This window comes from Megalobrama amblycephala, linkage group LG10 (genome assembly GCF_018812025.1).
Source record: "Megalobrama amblycephala isolate DHTTF-2021 linkage group LG10, ASM1881202v1, whole genome shotgun sequence".
Taxonomy (NCBI): Eukaryota; Metazoa; Chordata; class Actinopteri; order Cypriniformes; family Xenocyprididae; genus Megalobrama; species Megalobrama amblycephala.
This window is the reverse complement of record NC_063053.1, coordinates 26,194,973-26,213,809: the sequence shown is the minus strand read 5'-3', so window position 1 is coordinate 26,213,809 and position 18,837 is coordinate 26,194,973. Positions and strand designations below refer to the sequence as shown.

The 18,837-nt window shown below is 35.1% G+C and overlaps 1 protein-coding gene across 1 annotated transcript in view; it reads right to left on the bottom strand.

The window, feature by feature from the left end:
• Positions 1-18,837, bottom strand: part of hpse2 (heparanase 2) — a 105,443-nt gene that overhangs the window by 10,116 nt on the left and 76,490 nt on the right. The window contains exons 10-11 of the mRNA XM_048205579.1: positions 11,934-12,079; positions 5,129-5,275 (exon numbers count right to left, since the gene is read on the bottom strand). Of these exons, the coding sequence (XP_048061536.1) occupies positions 5,129-5,275; positions 11,934-12,079 (293 nt within the window). The remainder of the gene's footprint in view (positions 1-5,128; positions 5,276-11,933; positions 12,080-18,837) is intronic.

Genomic DNA, 18,837 nt, shown 5'->3' with positions numbered 1-18,837 from the left:
GACAATACTAACATATAGAAGGTGCACACAGTGTCATTCACACAAACACTAAACACCATCATGGTAACATGCATGAAATTTTAAAAATGCAATAAACATTAATTTAACAACATTAGATGTAACATAAAACCCTAATGTACATAACTGATTAGAAAAAAATTAGAAAAACTAAGAAGAAATAGAGTTATTTCAACGAAAATATATCAAATGTGAAGTGTCACACAGGGAATTGTGGGAATGTCAATTTACGGTTTTTCACTGTAAATTTTACAATGAATTGTTATTTTTAACTTCCAAAAACTGTGAATTTAACGGTATTTTACCATAAAATTACATTAAATGTACCGTTAGATCTATTACAGTTATTCACCGTATATAGTACGGAAACTTTCTGTAAACCAACTGACAGTTTTTCACCGCAGCATTTTTACAGTCTTTTACTGTTAAAATCACGGTCATTTTTTACAGTGTAGAAACAGCCGTATTCTGCTTGCTTCCAATTAGACACACAAACCCCTCCCCGAACCGTCCATAAAATAATCTTCTATAAAGTTCAAAAAGGTTGAAGAGTCTAAATCACTAATCGCTTGCACTATGAAAACGCACGCTTTGCTTGATGTTACGCTTACAATGTGTGTCTCGCCCTCCGGTATTTCAGCGTTTTGCCCTCAAAATGTTCTACGACGGCAGCATTTATGCCTTCTGGAATGCAGTGGGTCTATATATTCAATACACAAAACTCACAAAAAAAATCCCTGTCAAATTTACATAACACAATTTACATAAAAAAAGCAGCTGTGGTTTCCAGAACTTTACTGTAAAAAAAATACGGTAGCAACGTTTTAGGTTTTACGGGACATCACTTAGTTTACTGTCTGTTTTACAGTTCAAAACTGTAAAATTTAAAGGTTTATAATGTAATAATTATGGTTCATAACTGTGTATTTTACACACTGTAAAAAAAAAATTGTATTTCATTAACTGATATGTTAATTTACTAATCTATTGAAGTACTAATATCTGTTTTGTACCTTTGTAATACACCGACACCCACCAAACACATTAATGATGAAAGTCACATGATGAATCAAAGTTCATAACAAGCAGCTTTTCCACAAGCTGAGAAGGACAAAACTAATATATAGAAGGTGCATAAAGTGTCATTCACACAAACACTGAACACCATCATGGTAACACACATGAAATTTTACAAATGCAAAAAACATTAATTTCACAACATTAGATGTAACATAAAACCCTAATGTACATAACTGATTAGAAAAAACTAAGAAAAAATAACTAAGCGTTATTTCAATAAAAATACATCAAATGTGAAATGTCACGCAAATTATACAATGCTTCCAAAAACTGTAGATTTAACAGTATTTTACTGTAAAATTACATTAAATATACCATTAGATCTATTACAGTTATTCACCATATATAGTACAGAAATTTTCTGTAAACCAATTAACTGTTTTTCACCCTAGTATTTTTACAGTCTTTTACAGTTAAAATCATTCATTTTTTACAGTGTACTAGCTACATCTTTAAAAGTGTAATTAGATTATTTTACTAAATGCTCTCTCTAAAAATTATTGCACTACTAATTACTAACTACTTTCCAAATCCCATATCAACCTCGACCAGTTGAACAATTCAAAGAGTTTAAAGGGAGAAGTTAGAATTGTTATAACAGTCTATACAGTATTTAATGCAATTACATCAGAAGTAGATGTAATTAAATTACAAAAACAAATTAAGAGTAATCCCTAACTTTTCATGGGAAAAGTAATTAAATTACAGTAATTAATTACTTAGTAATGCATTTCACCCAACACTGCTTGTAGGCCTATGTTTGGAAGCTATATATAGTTAGCTGAAAATTCTAACACACAATTGTTTTAATAACATTTAAGATTTATAGACAGTAAACTAATTAATAAGAAACAAAATGTAGATCAAGAATCGTTCAGGAATTGAATCGTGGGGTGCCTAAAGATTCCTACCCCCCAGTCACATTCCAGCCCTATGAATCATACGTAATCAAATCAAATCAAATCATGAGGTGCTTAGAGATCCCCCCCCCCCCCCATATATATATATATATATATATATATATAAATAATGAAATGCATTTACACAGATATTATAATAGCAGAAATTGTTACATTTATATTTGAAATGAGAGCTGCAGTCTCTTATTTACCCAGTGTTTTGAATACCCTATGTTTCCATTTTGAATTACAGAATATGATGCAAAACAGATCCACCAAACACTGTGAGGAAAAAATTTTATCCTTGAAAAGAACAACTCTGTCTGAGAGTGTTTAAGTGTGACCCCACAAAATGAGCAGTTAATTTCCCTGCATATGCGTTACAGAGGATTTAAGCATTGGAATGTGTCATGAGTAACTTTATAGTCTGCCTGTATATGTTACTCACTGAATTTGCTCTGGAACACACTGATTCAGCCCATATGGAGCTGTGGGCATTTCTGAAGACACAAATACTACTACTTCTCACTGCTCAGACACAATATAGACTAATTAACCTAATGCCATCCAACAACAGCTGAAACGAATACAGTATGTACAGATTGGATGGAAAAAATGCCTTAAATTGACGTTTCTTTGGAATCAGAAAGCAACTTTTCACTATGGATGGTTTATGATTATTAACCGTGGGAATGGGTCTATCAAAACACACGTGGTTATGGGTTTGTTTTTATACTGGTCTATGATAGATTGCTTACTGTGATATAACTGGTAATTACTCTCTGCTTCTTCCGAATATTCCTTTCTATCCTTCATTCAAACTGAAGGGATTAAAGTGTAGACTTATTCACAGAGGTTCTGTTTCACTGATCAACACCATGATCATGTTTTCAAAGTATCATGCTTAACTCCCAATAATAGACGTTAAGCTCAGACAGAGGTGGCCCTCTGGATCCCACAATTCCTCAAAAGAAAACAAGAAAAAAAACAAGAGGAGAGGAAAAACTGGTTGAAATTCAAGCTGAAAGCTGCTGACAAAACTATTGCCAACATCTGCCCTGAAGGAAGTTGCATTTCACTGTACACTCAGTTTGAATTGAGCTTCAATAAACCAAGACAATGTTATTACGCTAATTCAATTGGATTGTCCATGTTTAATGGACGTTTTGATGTTTTGTTCTTGGCTTCAAATTATTTCGAGCAGAAAACTCAAAACAGAACTCTCTCTGGTGTTTTTTGTCAGCTTTGAGTGAAAAAAAATCATGTGTTTCTTAAACAGCCGAAGCAGCAAAAATACAAAAAATCTGTGAATCATATGCGAGTTTGTGACCAGCGAGGACGTTTGTTAAGTCAGTCGCATTTGTGAAGTTTCTCATTCATGACTAATGTCATGTTGGTTGAACAAGACATTAGAATTAACATGTCAAGACCAACATAATACGCTGAGCTAATCTACTCGCCACTGCGTAAGAAGCATTTATGTGATAGAAAACATTAAACAGGAACACATTAACTGAAAACGCACTCAGAATATCTCCGACCAGATGAATTCAAAAGAAAACGGGTCAGGATAGGACGTAGACCTCTGTTTGTTTCAGCTGTGCTTTGTCTTCATCAGGGAAGCCAGCGGCAATAATCCTCATATCCCATTTAAGAGTTTAAGGGGATGAACAGACCGTGTTTTTATGACCCAGGTCTCTCTTTTGCCCTTTCCATGATTAGGTTGGTGTCGGCGAAACGGGATCCCCATTTGTGGAAGAGTTGAATATTTAGTCAGAAAACAGTTAGCTCAGCTGTGTGTGTGTAGACGGTTATAGAGCACCAGATTTATCTCTTGTTAATGTTTAGTAAAGTAACAACACACCACGTCGATTATAATAGTAAACGGAGAACAGAAGCATAAACCACATTCTTAAATATGCTGAGGTCAGAGATCTGCGATAACTAGTATTAAATATATATATATAACACAACTATATTATATTATATTATATTATATTATATTCAGTTTTGACATCACAGGAATAAATTACATTTTAAAATAGACTTAAACAGAAAAATAGTTATTTTAAATTGTAATAATATTCAACATTACTGTTTTTACTGTATTTCTGAGAATTCAAATAAATGCAGACTGGGTGAGCATAACATTTTCAAAGTCTTACAGACCCCAAACTTTTGAACGGTATGGCTTTACAGCTAACAAACCATCCGAAATTCAACAAACATTCTTCACTCATATATTCTGGATGATACTGACTGGAACACTGGGTTTGTTCCCAGAATTCCATTTATAAGAGACAATGTGTTATATTTTATAAGAATCCGTAGACGATTATAGAGCACCAGATTTATCTCTATTCCGTCTGAGTTAATGTTTAGTAAAGTAACAAAACACCACGTTGATTATTATTGTAAACCGAGAACAGAACCACATACTTAAATATGCTGAGGTCAGAGATCTGCGATAACTCGTGTATAATATAACACAATATAATACAAAATAATTATTATATTATATTATATTAAAAAATTCAACTCTTTCACTTATGGGGAATCCTGTTTCACCAGTATTCCATAATGCGCTTGGTAAAGCAACAAAACACCACACTGATTTTTATAGTAAATCGAGAACAGAAACATAAAACACATTCTTAAATAAACTGACATTGGAGATCTGTGATAATCATACAATATAATACTTATATTATAACTTAAAATATAATTTTTACACAAATGGGAAATCCCATTTTACTGGTATAACCTAACCATAGTATAAAAATATAATATAAAATAGAACTTTATTGTATTTATAAAATTTTATTATATTATTATACTTAATTTAAAATATAACATCAAAGAATGAATTAGAAAGGGAAAATAATTTAACCAAATTCCAAATTTATTTAGATTTTCCCCCTCAGCAAAATTCACACACACACACACACACACACACACACACACACACACACACACACACACACACACATATATATATATATATATATATATATATGTGTGTGTGTGTGTGTTAGCGATGTTTACATTAAGTATATACAACATGTTTTTGTGTTATTATTTTGAGTTCCCTTCTGTCAGTGAATTGCTGTCACAGATGATAACTGACTTACATGGAGTGAAGTCCATCTGTGCCAAAGGGCTGTAACAGGTATTGGTGAACAGTTTTATTTCGTAAAGTCCCGGCCAGCTTGATTTTCTTCCGTGATCGATGCAGGTTGATGATGTAGATGGTTATGGACCCTCGGACATAATCGTGACTGCAGGAAAGAGAAGAATCCATTAAAAATGTATGTTACAGCAACTGAACTTAGATCATAAGATCAATTAACACACCATTTCATCAAATACATTTTAAAAAGTCAATAATGATAAAATAAACACTTACATTTGACTTTGTACACTAGCATATACACTACCGTTTAAAAGTTTGGGGTCAATTATTATAGTAAACGGAGAACAGAAGCATAAACCACATTCTTAAATATGCTGAGGTCAGAGATCTGCGATAACTAGTATTAAATATATATATAACACAACTATATTATATTATATTATAATATATTTTATTATATTATATTAGGATTACAGTAGGATTTTTTTTTTTTAAGAAACAAGTATTTTTATTTAACAAGGATACATTAAACTAATCAAAAATGACAGAAAAGGCATTTACAATGTTACAAAAGATTTCCATTTCAATTAAATGTTTTTCTTTCTAACTTTTTATTCATTATAGAATCCTGGAAAAATGATATATCATGGTTTAAACAAAAATATTAAGCAGCTTTGATCACCATGATTTTTGAAGGATAATGTGACATGCTGAAAATTCAGCTTTGACATCACAGGAATAAATTATATTTTAAAATAGACAAACAGGAAAAGGGTTATTTAAAATTGTAATAATATTCAACAATATTACCGTTTTACTGTATTTCTGATCAAATAAATGCAGAGTGGGTGAGCATAACAGACTTATTTCAGACCTCAAACTTTGGAACGGTATGGCTTTCCAGCTAACAAACCATCTGAAATTCAACATACATTGTTGTTTCTCATTATCAGGTTTTTACTGACCGAATCATTGAGTTTGTTCCCAGAATTCCATTTACAAGAGACAATGTGTTATATTTTATAAGAATCCAAAACCTTCTGTGATTCAATTTCAGTACACAATAACCAAATTATAAAGTACTGTATATAAGCAAAGGAGGCCCCAGGACTACGTCATGTAAAAGAGCTGATTGTTTTCATATAACAACTGTAAAAGCATTAGCTCCCCTCCCAAATTCACAGGGGTAAGAAAAGCTTTATATGTGTTGGACGATCATGCTTATGTTACAGAGACTCCAGCATACTGGTCTTTGTTTTCAGGGTAATACCGCTGAAGAGCAGGCTTTAGGGAATATTAACTGAAGATAAGTATCTGGCAACATGATTTGGCAAACATGATAAAATTCAATAAGGATTCTAACGTAAAGGAAAGGAAAACATAGCTGTCGTGCACGAATACCACATGTTGTAAAGGGCCGACTGCACCGGTCACAGCTTGGCTTTTGACAGACAAGCCTGTTAGTAATCTCGCCAATCACGAGCAACCCGGGCCGTGTGCATCTTTACACCTTGACGCGCAGCGAATAGAGTTCAAGGGGAAAAATTCAGCTAAGAGACAAACCCGAGACAGTGTAATGAAAACATCTCTCATGTCATGTGATACATGTGTGGTGTCTCAGTTTTAATAGACTTTGGTAACTTGGGTAGATATTTTCCAGAAGGGCGCATTGGATCAGACGAACAGATCGAAAAATGATAAACATTGTCCAAGACTTTGAGACAATGTGCCTCTCCAGCATTCGCATGGGGAACGTAAACATGGAATCCTTTGTTTGATGTTAGCGACTGGTCCTGGGGAAATGTGGACCGGAGAAACCGCTCAAAGCACCGAAAAGCAGGCCTGTTTTGTATAAGGGTGTTGTGATGGATTAGTGAAGATACTGAAAGCATATCCATGACTTGTCTGACCGGCCATTTTAACCACTAATAGAACAAAAAACTTGAAAGAGGCTGGAGGAATAAGACCCAAATGTCTGCAAAAAAAAAAAAAAAAAACTATAACATTGTTTGCTTTTCCACTAACACACTGGTAATTCTAGGAATTAGATAATACTATTGTTGATACTAAATAGTGACATTTTAATTAAAAAAACATTTTCATTTAATGAAATCGCCTGTCTTTCAACGATAAAAGTCTATAAAAGTATATCACTGTGCTACTGGACAGGCAAAGCAAAAGCAATGCATTTACTGTTGACCAGCTGCTTTGGGTTTCATGGCATTTACAGAGATTACTTGTTTGGTTTGTGGTGGTTTCGGTTTGATGGATAAGACACGATGTGCTGAAATTTTGAATGTGGCCCAAAACTCTGTCATCCAACGAGGAACAGAAATTGGTTTTGTAACCAGATAACATCAGTCTACTGTCAAATATCTGGTTGCAAACTTGAATCCTGCAACCCTCTCAACTAAAAATTAAGACATTAAAAGGTTCCCTAGAACCCTATTTCACAAGGTGTAATATAAGTCTCTGGTGTTTCAGCTCAAGTTTCAGCTCAAAATACCCATAGATTTTTTTATTATACAACGTTTTAACTGCCTATTTTGGGGCATAATTAAAACTGCACAGATTCTGTGCATATCTCCTTTAAATGCTCGTGATCCCTGCCCCCAAGCTCGCAACTCTATAATACACTAAATAAACAAAGTTCACACATCTAATATAACCCTCAAAATGGATCTTTACAAAGTGTTCTCGATGCAGCATATCAGATCATGTAAGTATGGTATTTATTTTGCGGATGTTTACATTTGATTCTGAATGAGTTTGATAGTATGCTGTGGCTAACGGGGCTAAAGCTAACATTACACACTGTTGGAGAGATTTATAAAGAATGAAGAGGCGTTTATGAATTATACAGACTGCAAGTGTTTAAAAATGAAAATAAGGACATGTCTCCGTGAATACAGTAAGAAACGATGGTAACTTTAACCTCATTTAACAGTACATTAGCAACATGCTAACGAAACATTTAGAAAGACAATTTACAAATATCACTAAAAATATCATGATATTATGGATCATAAACAGTTATTATTGATCCATCTGCCATTTACGCTATTGTCCTTGCTTGCTTCACAATACCTGCATAAGATTCACTGTGCAGCTCCAGACGTTAATACTGGCTTGTCTAATGCCTTGAACATGGGCTGGCATATGCAAAAGTTGGGGGCGTGCATATTAATGATCCCGACTGTTGCGTCACAGTCGGTGTTATGTTGAGATTCGCCTGTTTTTCAGTGGTCTTTTGCACAAATCAAATTTACATAAGAAGGAGGAAACAATGGTGTTTGAGACTCACTGTATTTCATTTCCATGTACTGAACTCTAATTATGAAACTATGCCGAGGTAAATTCAATTTTAAATTCCAGGGCAAAGGCACACTATGTAAATTTTCGCCGCTAGAGGTTGCTTATTCAAAACAAAGGCGTGGCTTGATGACGCCTTGATTTCGCGGAATCATGGGAGGTGTTGTCTTCACGTCTACAGCCAATGGAAAAGAATCGGGACGGGACTCGGGCAGAAATCATGTTCATGGATGAGATTATTAACGTTACTGTAGTATGAAGCACAGCAGAAATGAGGCCGCTGGAGCGATTGCTAATGAGAGATGAGATGAACTGCTCTGTGTTCGTTCTGCAGCTACTATGAGACACTTAATGCACACTACAGTAAACTAGATCGATATTAGGCATGATAAAACAAACAATAAGACTTACTGTGTTGAGCTATATAACATGATGAGTTTTCTGTCGATGAATGTTTCCATCCAATCAGTTGCTCAACTGTCTAATAAAACACATAATATATTACAGCTTCTTTGGTGTTTCCATGGTTTCTACAAAATAAAACTGGAAATCGAGGGTAACGTGGGTATGATGTCATTGATAGGTGACGCACGGACACAGTCTGTGTCCTGGTTAAAATGGCTTATTTCTCTGGATTTAAACATTCTTGGAAACATTTGGGATAATGTAAGTACACAAGTCAACTAAATATATAACACTGTTCTAGTGGTTTTTGGATATTTTAATCCAAAAATCTTACATATTGTGCCTTTAAGAGAAGAATATCCAAGTGCAATTTCAGACATGCTACAAAAAAATACATATTTGATGTCAGAGCTTTAATCTAATTATGCAATTACATATCAATTCCTAAACTGCAGTGTTGGGGAGTTACTACTACCACCAAGCATAAAGAAGCAATGATCGTAAAATCTCTTTCACTTTAGTGCACTCATTTTAGTGATTCAAATATGTATTCAAGCTTCTAATGTTCATTAATGAAGCAAAATATTTAGTTAAATGATGCTAAATGTTTTTGACTTGGTTATTATACAAATGATTACGTCTAGTTTTATTAGTTGCATTTAGCATACATTTATCTGTTCAGTTTTGTCACATAAATTTAAATATATATAATATCTATGTTATGTGCACTATCATTCAAAAGGGGTCAATAAGATTATTTTTTAAAGAAATGAATAATTAATTTAATTATTACATTGATAAAAAGTTACAGACATTTTTAAGTTACAAAATAATTCTATTTCAAATAAATGCTGTTCTTTCGAACTTTATGTTCATCCTGGAAAAAAAGTGTCATGATTTCCACAAAAATATTAAGCAGCATATTTCTTTTCAACATTTGATGAGACGAAAATGATTCTTGAAAAAAAAAAGGTAACACTTCAGTATAGGGAACACATATAAACTATTAACTACGACTTTTCCCTCAATAAACTTTTAATTTACTGCTTATTAATAGTTAGTAAGGTAGTTGTTAAGTTTAGGTATTGGGTAGGATTAAGAATGTAGAATAAGGTCCTGCAGAATAATAATATGTGCTAATAATAATAATAAGTACTAATAAATAGCCAATATTCTAGTAATATGCATGCTAATAAGCAACTAGTTAAAAGACCCTAAAATAAAGTGTTAAAAAAAAAAAAAATACACTACCATTAAAAAGCTCCCATGCTTTGTTGACTGTACTTCAAATCATGAGTAGCATATTTCAAAGTAGCTTCCCCAACACTACAGCAAAAGCAAAAGGGTCTGTCCTGGAGGAATCCTGAAGCCAGGGGCCTGTACTAGCACTGACACAGAGCTGTAACTGAGCTGAGACATGGGGATCTGTAGACCGTAAACCTACACTGCTGGTGAAAAGCTGGCAGGTCCCGCTCACATCATTCTGGGGTAATAGATAATCATCAAAGGGAACGATGGCACTTTTTATCTGGCCCGGGTACAGACCTTCCTATTGTCCCGCACCTCTCCTCCCCTCACCTGCCCGAGCCTCTGGTGTCTTTCAGCGCCTCTTGCACTGTAGAAAGAGACTCCGCACACTTGACAATTGATACTTGTTAAATTTTATGGGCTCTCACTCTGAAAGAGTGGCTGTCTGGACTCAGTAATTTATGTGTTTGAGAATGAGCAGGTAAGCCTTAAAATCCTCACTACAGCTATGTACTCAGATGACGGGAGTCTGTGTGGAGATAATGCTACAGGTCAAAAAATTCAATTCACGCACATACAATCTCGTTAATGTGTTCAACATAGTTGTTTCAAAATCTAGCAAGCAGCCAACCTAGACTAAGGCATTATAAGCGTGTTCCCAACGTCACGCTGACTTATAAAACATTGGTTCTGGGGCCAAATTTTACATTGGGCAATCAAATGGCATCTCACCACATTACCAAAACTGTTGATTGTACAAAATTGAATTACAGTGGTTTCATGCTCTCTGCATCCATTATTCCACCACATAAAACACTACGGTTGGCACAAACCATGTTTATCTCTAATTGAATTGAATCTGTATTAAATGTAGTCTGGGTCATATTTTCATAGTTTTGTTCATGGTTCTCAAGAACTCACATACACTACCGTTCAAAGGTTGTCAAAGTCAAAGATCATGGTTCCCACAAAAATAATAAGCAGCACAACCATTTTCAACATCGATAAATGTTTCTTGAGCACCAAATCAGCATATTAGGATGACTTCTGAAGGATCATGTGACACTGAAAACTGGAGTAATGATGCTGAAAATTCAGCTTTGCTATCACAGAAATAAATTAAATCAAATATTACAAAATAACGCTGGATTTGCACAAAAGATTAACATGACGGCACATTCTAGTCGATGAGTTGAATCAACTCCACAGCAAATACATAAATTTATCCACTAACTGTTCATAAATATCCAGATGCATTCTAAAAGTTGTAACTTCTTCCTGAGTCTCTACATCAGTGTCCGACTCCGGTTTGAACAATGTAAGACTGAACACCGTTACTGACAATCGTCCTTTTGGCTGCGTGAGATTCTCCACCTTTGTTGTTGTTGAGCAACCGCAGCATGAGCTGTTAAAGCTCCGCCCTCTTCTGGAAAGCGGTGGGGAGCAGCAGCTCATTTGCATTTAAAGCGACACACAAAAACGCTGTGTTTTTGCTCACACCCAAATAGGGCCAAATTTGACAAGCTATAATAAATGATCTGTGGGGTATTTTGAGCTGAAACTTCACAGACACGTTCAGGGGATACTAGAGAATTATATTACATCTTGTAAAAGGGGCATTATCGGTCTCCTTTAAAAACATTAAAAAATATTACCAACTGTAAAGTCTTGAACGGCAGTACATAGATATAAATTTTAATAAAACAATTGCAATTAATCTTATCAGTCTACTTTGACAAGCCTAAAATTTTGTGCAGTCTTTTTATTTTTCAAGATATCAAGGCAGGTTACTAGGTTTTGTAACAGAATGGATTCGACAGCAGACAGAATGAACCTACTTGTGAAAACTGGTGCAGTGCGCATAGATGCGGAGTTTGTCTCGGATCACCCGCCCAGGTCGTGGTTTCCTCTGGAGACCTGCGACGTGCACCGCAAGCACCCTGGGGCCCACCAGACGTTTAAAGAGCAGAGATAACCAGTAATCCTACAATACCAACACACAAAACACATGTCAGAAAATACAAAGCATCACCAAGGCATTTTTACTGGAACTTGGCCATGTCAACACGCATGTTAGGTCAAGCCGTTCTGCCATGGAGTCTTGTTAGCGTGGTGCACCTCTGCACAAGAAACATGATTCATGCAAGATGATTCTGGTATAAATACACTGGACAGATGTGGCATTTATTCACCAGCAGAAATCAAATGAATTCCAAATTTCAAACTGAATTTGAAAAGTGAAAAAAGAGGGATTTGTAAGTTTCTTGTATCTGCCTTCACTTTAGTAAGAAAGACTCTTCTTTTTTTTCTTTTTTTAGAGATAGAAGAAAATGCACATGTGCTTCAGTCTTTTATTGAAAGAGACATTTTCTTGGATGTTCGAATGGAGAAATATAAGCATAGTCTTTCTTTGGAAGCCTTTCCTGTTAAAACTGAGAAACAAAAAATCTTCTCTTGACCATAAAGAATGAAATGGAGAGACACATAATATAGTTTTTGCTTTTCACTATCTGGGGGAGCAGCAAATTTTCAGTCATGCTCTTAGAGACATTTATAAAACAATAAAAACTGAGAAAGATCTGTATGCAATATGTATCTTTAAAAAATGGGCTCCTAGAACACCTGCATTATATCTTGCATGAATTGTCAACAATTGACATTATCAAAGGAACTAAATGTGTAACCCACAAACCAAACACAAAAGAATGTGTGTGTGTGTGTGTGTGTGTGTGTGTGTGTGTTCAGGTAAACCCTAGCCTGGGTGCCAGCCCGAACCCCGCCCACAACATTTTTTGGACGGGAAGTTCGGTCTGGACTCGATCCATTGTGGAGTAATTATGCTCGGCTCCCAGAAGGCCGAGCCAATCAAATTGCCAGGGCGGGCTTTAATCGATGATGGACAGGATGGACTGCTGTTACGTAACCACCCACGTCATCAAAGAGCGCTTGGGTTGAATTGGGGTGTGTCTCAATCAGTTCCCTAGCTCCCGAGCTCCCGAGCTCGTGAATCCGTATATCGTGTACACGAATTCGGGCACTGATAAGGACAGTAAAAGATGCTGGTTCACTACACATTGGGACACTTATGACTCTATTTCCGGCAACGTGACAACGTCCTCATTGTACAACATCACTACTGGTATTTATGATCAACAACAGAGCTGATATTTTCTGACATTAACGTTACTTGTAATATTATTTAAAGTACATTATGATTAATTATTTGCTTGTTAAATATAAGTGCAACATTTCAGTCGTGAATAAATTATAAATGTTAGCTAGATTATGTTCATTACCTGTCTAGCAATGTATGTTTATGCTGAAATATAATAAAATAACGGTTTGTATTTTTAAAAACATCTATCGCGTATCGTTATGTGTAGTGAGTTGGCTCACGTGATTCAAGTTTCGCGCTTCAGAACTTCCGTTAAGGGAGCATAGTGAGCATCGATGCTCCCTGGTTTTCACGGTGCATTGTGGGACTTTTCAGGGAGCGAACGTTTCAGTGCCCTGGAAGGATTCTGCGATTGAGACAGCCCTTAAAATAGCCGACTCCCTGGTCAGTGCCCTGACTACTGAACTAGGGAGCTGATTGAGATACAGGGTTGGTTTTCACCAACGATGACTGCAGCTGGAGAAGTAAGATGTTTAGATTCCGCTATCACGTCTGTAATAAAAGAAATCGACAGCGCATTAATTTTAAAAGACGAACAAAGAACCGCAATCAAGGCATTTGTCGATGGGAAAGATGTGTTTGCCGTCCTTCCAACGGGATTCGGCAAAAGTTTAAGTACAAGTTCAACATACGTCACTTACTGCGTTGCGCTGATTGGTTGTAGGTCTATCCAATTGAGTGCAGAGTTTTTTTTTTTTTTTTTACTGGTTCGGTTAAGACACGCCCCATAATTCAAGTGCAATGGAGCAGTATCAGACTCACATTCTGCCTAGAATATGAGTATGACGAAGTCAGGCTAGGTAAACCCTACATTATAGAGACAAAATGTCCCCACAAAGATGGCAATAGCCGAAACCCTGGAAACCATGTGGAAAACAGCTTATAAATCATACTTTATATCATAATTATGTTTTTTAAAAATGTAAAAATGCTAAAAGTTTTCTGAGAGGGGAGGGTTGTGTTTGAATACTGTTTAGGGGATAGAATATATAATTTTTACAGTATAAAAATCATTATGTCTATGGAAAGTCCCCATAAATCATGAAAATGTGTGTGTGTGTGTGTGACCCGTGTGTGTGTGTTTATGGATTGTGCTCACAACAGCAAATCAGTTCATGCAAAATGTTATAATGCTGTTATCACTGTCCAAAAGTCAGTATTTTACACAATATCAGCACATTTAACCTACAATGATCCAGTAAAACCTTAATCGCCTCACATTTAATGCACAAAGAATAGTATAAATTGTACAAAGTACATTAACTGGGCAAGTGTAACCAGAGAACTGTTTCCTATGTGATTACATACCTTTAAATTGCACGGAAAAGAGCGATGGCTACCTGAATTTCACATGCATGACTACAGTAGGTCTCTCCTAATACCTCTCATCAGTTCCTAAATTCAACACCTAATTGAACTGGTTCAAAGCAGCATGTGTGCATCAGGAAGTTCCCATGCAATCCTGCATATGGCAGCATTTAAAGGCTTCTTTTCCAGGGAAACTTTAACTTAATTTGCTCCGGCAGTGTACATTGTGCAGCATCTGCTATAGGCAGTGGGAAAAAGAGACTCAGGGATGGGTGGGTCTCTTTTGTCTTAACAATGCAATTTTATGGGGGAAAAAAAAAGTTTTATAAACATAAAAACTTAAATCTCAAGTACTGTTAAAGAAGAATGATTGCAATGTGATATGATGCAGTGAAACTTCTGAAAGAGTCAAATTTACTGTTTAAATGGAATTCGATTTCAAAATTCGATTTTAAATGAATGATGTCGATCCACATCTGACTTATGATGCAGCTTGAAATTAAAATTAAACCACACCATGTATGTTCATTGGCTAGAGGAGAACTGGCCCCCCGAATGAACCTGGTTTCTCCCAAGGTTTTTTTCTCCATTTCTGTCACCTGATGGAGATTGGGTTCCATGCCATTGTCGCCTTTTTGCTTGCTTAGTTGGGGACACTTAACATTCGGCAATATCATTGACTTGAATGCACTTACACTATTGGATGAGAACTGAACTAAGCTGGGTTGCGTTTCCCGTACATCCCGTACTTCACTACCATAGTATGATGCATCGTTGAACAAATCAATTATCTAGTCAAGACCACTTATATTATAGAGGTGATGGAGTAATAACTTTTTTAAATGAATCTGTTTGAGATTGAATTACTGCTAGATTTTTTGCTATAAATTACAGACATGGCATCTGAGGACTAATTCTCATTTTTCTCAGTTATTTTGCTTTATTTCCAGATTCAATCATAGGCTCATTCTTACGTACCAGAGCACGTACGCACATGCGCACTCGGTGCTTAAAATCTCTTGACAAACTAAAATATGTAAATGACATTTGTATATATTCGAAATAAAAGTTATACATTGTACTTAATGCCAGCTTGCTTTTTTTTGCTCAAGATAACGATTTATCAAGTCCACATGTCATAAAAACAAGAAACTATGCTTCTAGCTCGAGAGCTATTGTTCCAATCACACAAGTTTGCGATGTAGTTTGTGAATGTTCGTTTCATAGATGGCTTCGGGAAACACCAAATCGTTGAACTATGTTAGTTACGACAGAACATACAATGTTAGTTGGCTAACAATGCTTTTGGGAAACGCACTCCTGGACGTTGACATCACTGATTGATTAATTGAGCTCATTCCATATTTGACGAACTTTACACAGTAATTGAACCAAACTGAATCAACACTGAACTGATTTCAATAATGATTGTTTACTATAATCTTTTTAGAAGCAATTCTGTTTGCATCGTTAAATCATTATTTTCCTGATTATCACTGTAAAGCTGCTTTGAAACATCTGTATTGTATAAAGCGCTGTATAAATAAAGGTGATTTGACTTTAAAATGAAAACGTCAACATCTTAGGCCTGTAGAAAAAAATAATTGCTTGAGTGCAATTTAATACCAGAGACCACCGTCTAGATTGGAGGGTTTTATTAGAGGGGGGTGCAAGGGCCCATGGAAAATTTTCACATATATTTTTAGGCTCAGGCGTAGGTGCACTAGGCAGCTACAGTCAACATCATAATGATGACAAACCTCAAGAGAGCCCACCTCACCCAACCTCCAAGTCTCTGTGTTGTCAGATAATACCAGCATTTCTCAGCCCATCCAGTAAAATTGAGAAAGTGCAGTGGCTATAATGACTGAATAACATAAAAACCACTTTAATAATGAATAAATTAAAGTCAAACCACTTAAGACCTGAGAGATTAAAGGATATGACCAACTACTTGTCTATAATTCCAACAGGATATAAGCAAATGCCAGACATGCACATATTAACTTAACGTGAGAGTGTGCAACAAAAACGAAGCAATTTTAACCACATAATAAACAACTGGGAGTGACAGTAAACTACAATTTCAATAATATTTAAAGGTGAAGTATGCAATTTTCGCACCACTAACCACAGACACTAAATGGAATTGGAAAAATAACTATTTTCTGGAGAAAATGTGAGTGGTGCTTGCCAGTGCTAAACTTTATGCCAGGATGCCGGAGTTTGCCATGGCCCCAAGTCACGCCCACCTCAATGCCTTTGTGATATTCTAAATGTTGGCATATTAACTGGGTACGTTGCTATTAGGCACAGTGGGTGTTCAAGTGGTTGCTAGGGGATTCCGGGTGGTTGCTAGGTGGTTGAGTCAAAACCCACTTCCAAGATATTTCTGGGGCAGCTTCTCAGTGTTGTGCGAAACCAGTAGTACACCTCTCTTCAATAATCTAAATGATAATTAATAGTAAATGATAATAAAATAAAATAGAAATGTGCAGATTATTAAAGAGGTGTGCTATTGCTTTCACCTGGCAGGGAAAAGAACAGAAACAAAATAAAAATAAATAATAGAATGAAAGCACAGTTAATATCGATATGAATATTAACAATAATATTATTGTGCAGGGTATTAAAGATACTAATAAAACTAATAAAAAAGTAATAAATAACTAACTACATAACTAAAATAGCTAAGCTAAAACAACTAAAAATAAATAAAAATTCCTGTGCAGATTATTGAAAAAAGGTTCTGATTTCACTCTGTAGATAGAACTCAGATAGATTAATAACTCAGTGAAGAAAGTACATGGATACTTTTATTGGGTTTTTTTAGCCATTGTATTTCATATCACATTTTTATTAACCCTGTAAAGCCTGGTATATTAAATAATAGACAGATTTTTTTGTAACAGAAAAAAAATATAACAGTTTACTGAACATTTGGGTAAAATCTAGAAATAAAACGTTTGCATATGTGTTTTTTGTTTAGGTTTTTTTGTCTCATAATATGATACAGTGAGAATATTGAAAAAAATTGAAAAAACATGTCAATATAATTCAATTTAGTGCAGAAGCTGATATTTATATACAAAAAAAGTAATATGAAAGTCTTATAGCATAATGTAAATCAGTGAGAGCTTTATAACAGTATAGGAGATACTTACATAAAATGCATATAAAAATATTTTTCACTATATTTCCCAATAATATGTCTTAGTAAGATGATATTTAAATGCTTCATTTTTTTTTATGATCAAAGCTCTGTAGTTTTAAACATATAATGCATATAATGCAATGATGATTGAGATGAACAAATGAACCTTCCTCAAATGTCATAATTTAACATGATTTTTCTTTAAAAAATGATGTATGGATAATCAAAACCTAAGCTGCTTCAGTCACTAAATGTTCATCTTGAAATATTACAAGTAATTCTTACGTTTACTTTATAAAAATCATTAAACATTTCACAGCATAAAGACATATGAACCACGAGCTGAAGAGGGAAAATTTTACAATTATACTAAAAGGATTTTACTTGCTAAAGTAGATAATTTAAAGGCCTTAGAAATTTGGCCTGTATCAAATTTGATACAGTAGGCTTTATAGGGTTAATCTTGATTTCTCACAACTTGTGTGCTTTTTCTGGGCGAGACGGAGTGAACTGCGGCGCTAACAAAGCCGTGCACAGAAGTGCAACGGCCAGGTTTTTTGTTGAATACAATACCAAACCCTATTGTATACCCTCAGAACACGTGGGATATAGAGCATGTGTATCATGGGATCATTCTGTAATACTTTTGCATATTTTTTTAAAAGCTTAATGCTGGTCGCAATTCACTTCCATTATAAGGACTTTATATTATATATTATACTGCCATTTGTGGTCTGAAAAAGAAAGAAAAGCATTAGAACAACACCAAGGTGAGTAAACGACGACTTAATTTTAATTTTAAGGTGAACTATCCCTTTAATATTTAATATAAAGAAGTACATATAGTTTTATATACATATAGTTATAGTTATAAGGGAATTAATGACATTCTTCTTGTGAAATCTCTTGGAATGATGGATAAATCAATCAAAATCAAAAAGACTAGAGTGAAAAAACACAAGAAACAGCGTGAGAGAAGAGGAAAAAAGCAGCGAAGTAGGAACAGGGGATGAGATCTTCTGCTGAGGTGTGAAGGAAAAGAAAAGGAGACATGACTCAGTAAGGCATTAAAGAGAAAAGGTTGGACCATAAATTTTCCACGCAG